General features: G+C 35.8%; 1 protein-coding gene across 4 annotated transcripts in view; it reads left to right on the forward strand.

Moving 5' to 3' along the window:
* LOC110106283 (protein PHOSPHATE STARVATION RESPONSE 3) overlaps positions 1 to 10,858 on the forward strand; it is a 34,742-nt gene extending 23,884 nt beyond the window's left edge. For 3 of the 4 annotated variants that reach the window (XM_020836122.2, XM_020836123.2, XM_028697881.1), the window contains exons 6-8: positions 189 to 261; positions 416 to 485; positions 10,361 to 10,858. In XM_020836122.2, coding sequence (XP_020691781.1) covers positions 189 to 261; positions 416 to 485; positions 10,361 to 10,594 — 377 coding nt within the window. In that variant the 3' untranslated portion in view covers positions 10,595 to 10,858. Of the gene's footprint in view, positions 1 to 188; positions 262 to 415; positions 486 to 7,440; positions 7,815 to 10,360 lie in introns of those variants that run through there. The other variant, XM_020836124.2, reaches the window with a different exon arrangement.
* Positions 10,859 to 11,197: the final 339 nt, after the last annotated feature.

The following is an 11,197-nucleotide window of genomic DNA, read 5'->3' on the forward strand; positions in this document are numbered from 1 at the left end:
AAAATAGGCAAAGTTCGAAAGGAAAGAACTTGGCCAACAATGAATCTTATAAACTGACGCTATGAAATCTTCATTGATTTTATTTGTAACTTTATGCAATTGTTTTCACTTTAAATAGTTTAGAAACTCATTAATGACCTTTTGTACTGATTTCTGCTTTATTTTTTGTTCCTTTCAAACCTGCAAAGACAAAAAGGCTTCTCATGCTGAAGACACGAGAGAAATATCTAGTAGTCATGATAGTGACACAGCTTTGAAGAGGTAAAACTCAAAAAAATTCTCATCCCTTTACTTCAAGAAATTACTCCAGTTCTCCCTTTCTTAATCTGAAACTTTGGTTGGTAAGTTTCTAATTTTTTTGGCCTTTGATTTCTATAATATTTATTGTGATGATGTATTTACTTTTCTGTATAAGAAACATTCAAGTTACAGAGGCGCTCAGAATTCAAATGGAGGTTCAAAAGATGCTACATGAACAGCTTGAGGTGATCTTCATATCTTTGTGAATTTGGTTGGATATATCTGTGGCCTTGGCATCTTATCTACTCTAATCTATGGCAACTCATGTTAGGTGATTGCTTTATCTGGAAGTTCATAATAGAATTTACTCTTCAAATATTGTGATTCCAGATTCCTCCTTGCAACACCTTTTCTTTGTGAAGGGATTTGAACCCTTACCATTGCATTGGAAAATAAGTTGATGCAGTGTAGAGTTTGCAATCAACAGTCCTTTATTTGGCATTAGACTTTTGAAGAAGAAAGAAGGTCAGGTTTGAGAGAAGGCGAGAAGGGACTAAAAACAAAGAAGATGAAGGTTGTGGGTCTAACTGGTTTTATGGGAGAAATGGCTGAGGAGAGATTGAAAAAGGGGAAATTTGAAGGGAGAGAGCAGTGATCCTGAAAGAGATTGGTGTTAGGATTTAAAGGAGACGAAAATAATAATTCGATCGTCTCCGAAAGACATGCTAAATTATCGAGAAGAATTTTCGGAAGCGTACCTGAATCCATTGAAATATAAAATTGAGGTTTTCGGTCTTCCACGTTTAGAGCGGCGTTCTCCAAGAGAGCGAGAGACCCTTTCTTTTCACTCAAGATGGGAAATGAGAGAAATGAGAACTTAACTGCTTAAACTGGGGACCACGACCTTTTTATACTGTAAGTGTAAATATTTCATTTCAGCCCATCATTAAAATAAAATAAATATCCGGTCTCTACACAAATTAAGTCCATACAAAATTTAATTGAGATGCCACATAAGCCAAATAATAATTTAATACTTAAATAGATCATGAATTTAATTGGCTTAATTTTAGATAGCTTATAATGTACAAAACTTTATTTATATGTATAAGTATATGGGCCCACTTATAGAAATTTCCCAACAATTGGGAGATGCAAAGGAGAGAAAGAAAGTGAAGATGGGAGTGAGAGAGAAATAAGAGAAGCAAGTCCCTATGTATATGTACTCTGTGGTTGCATTGTGCTTATTTGCATTTGTATGTACGCGGCTATCATTTCATAGGTTGTGGGTTGATTTCTTCATTAGAATCAAGATAAATGCATTACCATGAGAGAATCATCGTCACTAAGATCATTAAGATATTTATCTTTCTCAATTTCTACAACAGATGCGAGTTCATAAGCTTTCAGGTCAACCAAAAATCCGTTTAGATAACCTAACGCTACATTATTCATGGATTGAATTTGACTTGACCCTAACCCTATCTATTTTTTAGTGTAATCTTTAAGTTATTTGGGTCAGATTCAGATTGAGGTTGTCCCAATTTGAACCTAACCTATTGATAGGCCTACTCCTTCAAAGAGCTATGCTAAAAGTTTTCATCAAGTAGATCATGAGAGAGGTGTTACATCTCATCATGCATGTATCACATATGAAGATTGAGCATACCCAAGGCATCCCATGCGGTGAATTCCCCATGCATCAAAAGTTTTCAGCCGTGCTCTCATTTTCAAAGCTTGTTGAAATGATGAGCTTGGCCATTTGTTTACTTGAGAGAAACTTAATTTTAATGAGACTTCTTAGATCTAGTAAGAAGTTTTGGGGATCATCATTGGTGTCACATTTTCCAACTTGTCACCTCATTTTAGTTCGTGAATGGCATGTATTGATTCCTCTTCTGATTTGTTGAAAAGAATTTCATGCTCATTTCAGTTTCTCCTTAGAAGGACATAGAAGGTATTTAACTTCTTTACATTGGGCATTAGGAGGAAGTTAATTTTTTTGCATGTGCAGGTGGCAAGACTTTTATTGTCACCTGCATATTCTTCAGTTGTCTGTTGATTTCTAAATCATTGCCACATTGGAAATCCAATCTAGATATTAGACTTCCCTAATGAAATTGGCGGCAAGTAGCTTTTTACGTCTTCTCGGATGGGCCTGGCGAGTAAGGCGGTAATTTTCCCGATCTTTTGCTTTATGGGATGAGATTCTCTTTGTATGTTTAGCCGATGACATATGATTTCTTCGCTGATGCTCGGTATGTCTGCAGTAGGAGTGAGATGAGAGCCAAGCATATTCTTGTCGAAAGTTGTCTTAAAGATTATATTCATTGAACTCCCCGTGTCTATCAGAATGATGCCGATTTGATAGTTGACAATTAAGGTTGTGATGATGATGGCCTCGTTGTACAGGTTCCCCCAGGCTGGTTCATTTTTGCCGCTAATGGTGATGTGTGTGCCTTCGATGGATCGCGAGAACAATGCAAAATTGACTTCTTCATTTAGCAGTTTTTTCACACGTGCGGGGGTACCCCTTCGATCGCCGCTCATGATGACGAGCACTACTCCGGTGATGTGGATTGCTCGAGTCAGCCGGGCCTTTAGGCGCTTTTTTCCACTGGGGCTTTCCATGGTTGCTTCAAATTGGCAAGGACGAATTCTTTAAGCTTCCCAACATTGATGAGTTATTCGACTAGGTTTTGCATGTGATGACATTCTTCGGTGTCATGCCCGTGATCTTTGTGGAAGGCGCAGTATCTCGAGGTATCTCGGGCACTGCCCATCTTTATAAGTGGTGGACGCCTGAAAAATTATTTGTTCTGAATTGCCTCTACAAGTTCGATCGTGGAAACCCTCAACAGAGTATAGGTTGGATATGTATAGGGTCGGTGAGCGACCTTCTTTCTCGATCCTTGGTGTTGACAATGCTTCTATCCTTGAAGGTATTAGCTGAGTGGGCATCCCGTATGGATCGGGGTGTCGTTGATTGCGCTGGAAGCTTAGTCCTTAGTTAATTCCTTCTTGGGACTGGGTTCTTTCTCTGCCCCTCCTTGGGGGGAGATTTCTCCTTGCGGCGATCCCATTACATAAAGTGCTTGTGGAGAATTCAATCACTCAATTGTATTCTTCAGCATTTACATGTCTGTTGGAAAGTTCCAATAGTTTCACCAACATCTTCGGTTGTTGCAGGACAAGTGTGTACTGGAAATGACCTGGTTCTAGGTCTTTCACATCAAGCATTTCTTTCTGGAATTTTAGTACGAAGCTTTTTAGTGACTCATCAGGTTCTTGTCTAATCTTTAACGAAATTTATGAACTTTTCGAGAGTGTGGGCACCGACATAGTATGCGACGAATATTTGCTTGAATTCGATGACGGAGGTGATCACCTCATTGGATAAGCGAGTGAACAACACTGAGTCTTTGAGAGTGATGAAGAAGAGATGACCACACTAGAGGCATTGTCGATATCGAGGAGGGAAGATATAGACTCAAAGGTCGTCACGTGATTTGTGAGATCAGTCTTTCCTTTGTAAGCATCAAGGTGAGATACCTTGAACTTGGGAGGTGCCCTTGCTTCGATGCTTGATCGGGAAAAGTGTTGGTTGGCCTTGGTTTGGTTTCTTTGATTCGTCTAGCTGGCTGGCTGAGATCTTCATCTCTTGCCTAGAGGCAAGCAGTGTTGGCTGTTGTATTTGAAGCATGTGCTTTTTTTGGAGGCTCGCGATAAGCATTAAGGTTAGTTGGTCCTTCGGGCATGTTGACGATTTGCGGCTAGTCGCTAGCAGCAACGAGAGTGTCCTAAATAGACTTCAGAAGCTGCACTTGGTGTATTATGGGTTCACATGTTCACCAAGGTCTTCGGTTACCTGATAGATTGTAATTTTCTTGCCTTCGTCATCAGATCCACGGTCACCACACCTGGGAGGATGTTAGATCCTATTTTGTTCGGTGGATGATGTCGGGTATACTTCGGGCCAACTGTAGACTGAGATTCTGAAAGTGAAGTTGATGAAGTCAGAATATGAGAGGGTGCCAATATATGACCCGCCCTAAAAAGCCAACCCAGACCTGACTCGAAAATGTCATGTTTGGGTCGCCATGTTTAACAAACGGGTTGGGTTCATGTTTATTTTTTGATCCGATTGATATATCGGGTCGGGTCGGGTTAACCCGCGAACCCGAAAATAATCAGTTTAACATGCCTCGCTCGGTCGGCTCTCGCCTCACCCGTTGCGCTCGCTGCATGCTCGCTTGCCCTCGCCCTTACTCTTGCTTGCTTGCTCACACTCGCGGGTTAGCGGATCGGGTCTCTCAGTCGAGTTGGTGCCAAGCCAAGTTCAGGCCTAAATTTTTCACCCGTTTTTACAAACGAGTTTGGTTTCGGTCAAACATATTAAGAGATGGTCAATTTTAGGTTTGATCTGAACCCTACTTGAAAACCTATTTTAACACCTCATAGAATACGATATAAAAAGAGAGAGAATATGGATTTAGATAACTTTTTAATATCCAAGCCAAATATACAAGAGTAATGAAAGCGATGGCTCTGAACTACAAAGCTTAAACTAAGAAAAGAGGAAAATTACACAAAATATCCTTTTCTTAAGAAAAGGAAAAAATGTCACCCCTCTTTCTGTCTTACTTCCTCTCAACCCCCCCACCCTTTTTTATAGGGCTTATGGAGTTACATGTGAAGTGTATGGGATACAATAGTTGTCTCATATATCTTTGATATAGCTTGGCCATCTATGCCTAGTGAAGGGCAATCACCATGAGAGAGGATGTGAGTATGATGAACTTGTGGATCGAGTCGGTGTCAACAGTAAGCTGGTCTGAGGTCACCTCGTTGAGGTGAGGGGATGAGATCGGGCCGACGTATAGCAGGAAACATGTATGAGGTTGCCCCGTTGAGGTGAGAGGGGCGAGTAGCGTCTTGACATGGTCCTGAGGTCAATCCGATACAAGAGATGTCTTGTGGGGAGATATGTATCATTAGCTTATTGGTTAATGTGTCTCGCATGGCAGACTTTTCTATGGCCGAGAGGGATAAAGATTTGTCTAACTGAGAGAGGAACTTTTAAGGATGCCCTTACTGGGGAGGGAAACTATATGGAACATGTAGTCGAAGCTGGTCTGTCGTGCTCCAGTGTTAAGCTCATTCTCAGCTCCTGAGCGAGTCCCTCGAACGGACTGTAATAACACGTTATCAGCTTAGTTATAAGAGGTAGTCAACCCAACCTTACCGAATGATTTTATAAAAAATTATGTGTTATTTCACCCATGGGGACTTTGTAGATCTAGAGTGAATAATTGTTTAAGAAGACAAATTCAATTTGACATTAGCTAACATAGGGGTTTTTGTTTAATCAAATATATCATATTATTCTTACTCAAAGATATTATGGAACGTATGAGCTCTAACTATGAAAATAATTTAATGGAGTCATTTTGTAGCAAAATCACTCAGTCTGAGAGCTCAGATCATAATTGTTTACTTATGGTGCTATTTGGTTGCATAACGATCGGTTATATGACACGTGTCACATCCTTATGAGATATTATTTGAGAATGAATTGTAATGATACATTTGGCAAGATATTAGATTTTTTTAGCTGAAGTTATTCTCAAATTTATTACCATCGATAAATAGTTGCGGAGGGTGGATCGATTTTGTTTTAAGTTATGTAATATATTTTCATTTGTAATATTTTATATTATATAATTTTTAAATTTTTATAATTTTATCTAGATATAACCCCAAAATTATTTACATCGAGATTTGAGAGATTTTTATAGATAGCCCCTTACGGTTGAGATTTACTTTCAACGTAGCTATTATTGGGGAGATATTGGAGTCAATTAAAGTATATATATTTATAACATGTTAATTTGATTTTGATAATTGACTCATTTGATTGAGATTTATTTTTAACACGGTCATCATCAAGGTGACTTTGAAATCACTATAAGTATTTATATTTATAACATTAAAAAAAGAATTTTGAGAATAGACCCCTCCGATTAAAATTTTCTTTTAAGGTGGCCATCATTGAGGTGTTTAAATATTTTTACTTCGTTATTTATGACCTTATTGACTCTACTAAAATACTTGTAAATGATTGGATCTCATTTATGTTCATTTTTATTTTTTGGTATGCTCATTTGTTACACACTTTTTTATGCATTTGTATAACGTATTCACATGCTTCTCTATATACTTCATTTATTACACTTGCTTTTAAAGTAGCGGGGCATTTTTGGAGCAACTTTACGTGCTTTGAGGCAGTACCTATTCTCAAGGCGTTGTCATGCTTCTCAAAGCTTACATTTAAATTTGATGATCATAGTTCGATGTACTTGAGATTTGAAAACATCTAATTTTAATTTTTTGTGCAAATGCATGCAAAATTTCATTTCAAAATTTTAGAAAAAGATTTCCTTCCACCTTTTGTCCGTATATATGTATGTGTTGCAGAGCCAATGACATTAAAGGCGAGTAAGAATCCTTTTAAGTATTTCAGGATATGTTTGTCATTTTGTGTGATAGGTCCTACACGGAATCATTCTTCATTTCTGTATATAGGAGTGCAGCTTGGCTCACTGCACTCTTCTCAAATTCATTTGAGTTTTCATTTGTTCAGGGGTGTTTGAGATAGTTTTGAGTGTAATATGGAGATTTTATTTACACCCATAAGTGAGTTGATTCATTCATTATAAGTCCCTTGTAAGTTTATTTTCAATTCAATACTCATTTTCATTTTATGTATTTAACATTTTATTTGTATTAACATTATCGTTGTTAGGTCCCAAGCTCGTGATGAGAAAAGTAGAGGGTTGCATTAATTAGTTAATTGCAAACATAAAACTTGTCAAACAATCTTGATATGAATTTTTAATATATTATATTAATGTTAGATTCTTGGAATCGACGCGATGTATGATTTGAAAACAATGAAAAGTGTGTAAGTGTTGTAGCACTGACACCCGCATGCAGTGTTAAATAAGTAAGGGTTCCCACATCATGGATGGATGTGGGAAAATAAGCTAGTCCATGAAATTAGAAGTATGATAGTAGTAAGTGTAAATAATGTTATGTTTTATGTGTTAATTTATTAGTGAAAATGTGTTCTTTTAGTTGTGTTTATGCAGTAAAACACAGAAAAGGTGAAAAAATTTAAAATATGGTACATCGTTGCAGCTTCAAACACAATACAGTTGTGGTGCCATCATTGACATCGTCGGAGCACCCAAATATGGACATAACGGCGCCCAGTTTTTGTTTGACAGCCTCGCAACGTCGGAGGAGAGTCAGCGCCATAAAGCCCATCCAACTATCCAAGTACCACAAAGCCCATCCAACCTTCAGCCAGAATCCTTTTTCTATGAATAGTTTGTCTGTAATGTTAATAGAGGAGTTCAATCACTTGTTTAATTTTAATCTTTATAGTATTTCTCTGATTTTTTTTCTTATGAATGACAACTAAGGAAATTCAAATAACTACTAGATACATTTCATTAGAGTGTTTGGCTTATGTTTGTGGAAGCAATTCTGTAAGTTTAAAGATGAGTGTAGAGGAGATTATTGAACTCATCCAATGATATCTTTTCTTCTATACTTTCTTTCTATTGTTTAATTAATGAAAATGAATATGTTTCACTTATTCTTCATGTCTGACTAATTTCTCTAGTTTTGGATTGATGGTGTAAATGAAATATGTAATACTAATGAGTTCTCTTCCTCAATAACTTCATGATGTTTTCAATATACTAGGTTTTCATTCAATGCATATAGTGATCATATGTGTAGTTAATATCAGGTGTAATGTGGAGCCTGAGAATAGGAAAGTAGGCACAACCAGATATGTTGGATTAGTATGATGCAAGTATATGCATAGTAATTGTCATGTATCAAATTTATAGAGATGAATTATCATTAGGGACTTTTAACAGTACATACTTTACTTACTCTTCTAAGATTTTCATAGGGTGACAGACTATGCGAGTTTAGAGTGGTATTGAGGTTGGAAGTGTTTAATCTATTATTTGTCTATTCACGCTTGACAGAGCGGTTGGTGATGCATATGCTCTGAATAACATCAATATAAAAGAAAATAATTAGGAAACATATTGTATTTATATTCTATCAATTCAAAACAATTTATTCCAATAGTGTTTCATTTAATTATTCTTTATGTTAAATTAAATGATTAAATCTTCTCTAAAATTTATTTTTATTGAGTAGGATAATTGTTGTAGTTGAAGTAAATAGTACTATTATTTGCAAATAAATATTCTTTCTCGTGAGATCGATACTCTACTCTATCAATATATTACTTGACTCAACACGCGTATATTAAATGAGATTTTAATAATTTTTATATCAAAGCAAACCTAAGTATTGTTTAGAAATTAATAGAGCTCTAAATCATTTTCACAATTCTTTAGGTTACTCTACCATCCCCATCAGATAAGAATTTAGAATATAGGTTTTATTTCAAATAAATTAATGAAATTAATAGATATTATGATTCATAGGAAGATAAATATTTTATGTATTCAAAAAGCTAAATGGTTTGGAGAAAATGTTTAGGAGATTGATAGTGTAGAAGTTAAATAATGACATTTAGGTAGGAGTCTTACTAGAATTGGTGATGTGATTATTAATAAGAATTTGGAAGATAATGTTATAGAAACTAATAGAATTACTACTTTAATATTATTGTAGATGATAAAATTATTAATATTATTAGTTCTTATGCTCCTCAGGATGGTTTGAATGTGTATAAAATTAAAATTTTGAAATAACTTAAAAAAATATTAATTCAAAGGATACCTTTTGAAAAAAGAATTTTTATTAGAGGAGATTTAAATGGACATATTGGTAAATGATAAGAGATTTTAAAAGCATTCGTAGTGGTTATGTATTTGGAGCGACTAATGAAGGTAGTATAATAATATTAGATTTTACTCAAATGAGTATATATATATAAAGGTTAGAGTAGCTCCAATGGTAGATAAGATTAGAGAGAGTCGCCTAGATGGTTTGGTCACATAAAATTTTGACCTTCCGATGGCCGTTGTTAGGAGTAGATATATTTAATCCGATCTATGTTAAGAAAGATAGAGATAGACCTAAAGAGACTATTAGAAAGTATTAGAAATTGCCCTTTATTGTTAGGTTTAAATGAGAATTTGAGCCTTAATCAGATGTAATTAAGAAAAAAGATTCATGTAGCTAACCAAACATAGTAGGATAAAGGCTTAATGATATTGTTATTGTTCACATTTTATTTTTTTTCATATTTTTGTGGTTTAATGAGTTATTAGCATTTTGTTCCCCAAGGATGCATTCAAACTAAAATTTGACAGCCTCATCTCCTACATGTAAGGGGCGCCATCAGAAGTGGTAGGCCTTCCCACCTCGCTTAAAAAGCAAGATGGTCGGTGTTTAACAACACCATGATCAGGGCCTTCTACTCCAACACTAAAAAAAATGTGTGTTCTTCATCACATGCATGAGCAGAAATATAGATTGTTGCCTTGGAATAATGTGCATGCACGCATGCTTTTTTCACAAATTTTTATGTTTTGTTGGAATAACGCGCATGATTACTTATTCCACAAATTTACTATTCGTGTTGGAAAAACACTCACGAGTATTTATTTCGTAAATTTTCCCACCATATTGGATGAATACTCATTTAACAAATTCTTTCACCACATTGAAACGACGCGCACTAGTGCATACTTGGGGACTTTTCAAAGTATACTTGACGATGATATAATGATAAAATTGCAAGGCGATTAAAACATAAATTTCCCCTTTCTCCGCAAATATAAATATTCTTTTCTTTCTTTTTTTTGTTGTTTTCTTAATAAATAAAGGAGGAACTACTACAAATTAAGCAGAAATCCTCCATTTTAAGAAAATAGGAACTCAGGTGTTCCAATCTCATTTGGGTTCCCTTTGTGGGCAAAATTATAATGAGAAGAATATGACTGTTCTATCTAAACCGCTTTCTTTCCTTGTCAAAATCTACGTGATGAGCAGCTTGAAACACCAATGTCATATCATCAGTTCATTTGACTCCATTCTCTTCATATTTTGCATATTCCAGGTGCAAAGGTCTTTGCAGCTACGCGTAGAGGAACATTCAAGATACTTGCAGAAGATAATTGAAGAGCAACAGAATACAACAAATTCCTTGGTTTCTTCAAACCAAAACCAAGCCTTGAAATCGCAGACCGAGTCCTCCGACCAGTCCTCACCGGTGCGACCCGCCGGTTCAATCTCCTCACCTACCAAAGATAAAGATTTGGTGACCGAATTCAAGAAGAGGAAAGTCCAATAACCAAGCATTGAAGCTGAGCATGAAATAAGTTCCTGATCTTTGTATTCAAGACTTCAACAGATGTTTGAGAATAGAAGAGATTTGGGTGTTGTTTTTTTCCCAATTCATATGTATAATAAAACTTTAATTTAAGGTATAGCATTGAAGCCTTTGTTTATGCGTTGAATAGTTAAAATCGGGTGGATTCTGCAACCTGAAGTATGATTGTACTATCAAATATTTGCTAAAAGAAAAGAATTTGTACTCGTAGTAAATGAGCATGAAGTATGATTGTCGGTCTAGCACCTACCAATGATGTATTGTACATTGATTTTAAAGTAGACAGAGATGATGAAGAACAAAAATATGATGAGCACCATGATGACTTCATGTATGTTTCACTTTTAAAGCATCCAATGGATGTTACCACTCATATGCAGGGCGGAACCCCATGCAACCTGCTCCCCCCATAATTGTAATTTTTTGTACTAAAAAATTGTTTTAAAAAAGCAATAAAAAAGTCGTCACAAATGAAGTCTTTTATTTAAATATTGTAATATTTATTTTGAAGAGAGACTATGAGATTGATTTGTATTCATGGCAAAACAAATGAAAGTGAATGCA

This window comes from Dendrobium catenatum, unplaced genomic scaffold (assembly GCF_001605985.2).
Source record: "Dendrobium catenatum unplaced genomic scaffold, ASM160598v2 fragScaff_scaffold_1021, whole genome shotgun sequence".
Classification (NCBI taxonomy): domain Eukaryota; kingdom Viridiplantae; phylum Streptophyta; class Magnoliopsida; order Asparagales; family Orchidaceae; genus Dendrobium; species Dendrobium catenatum.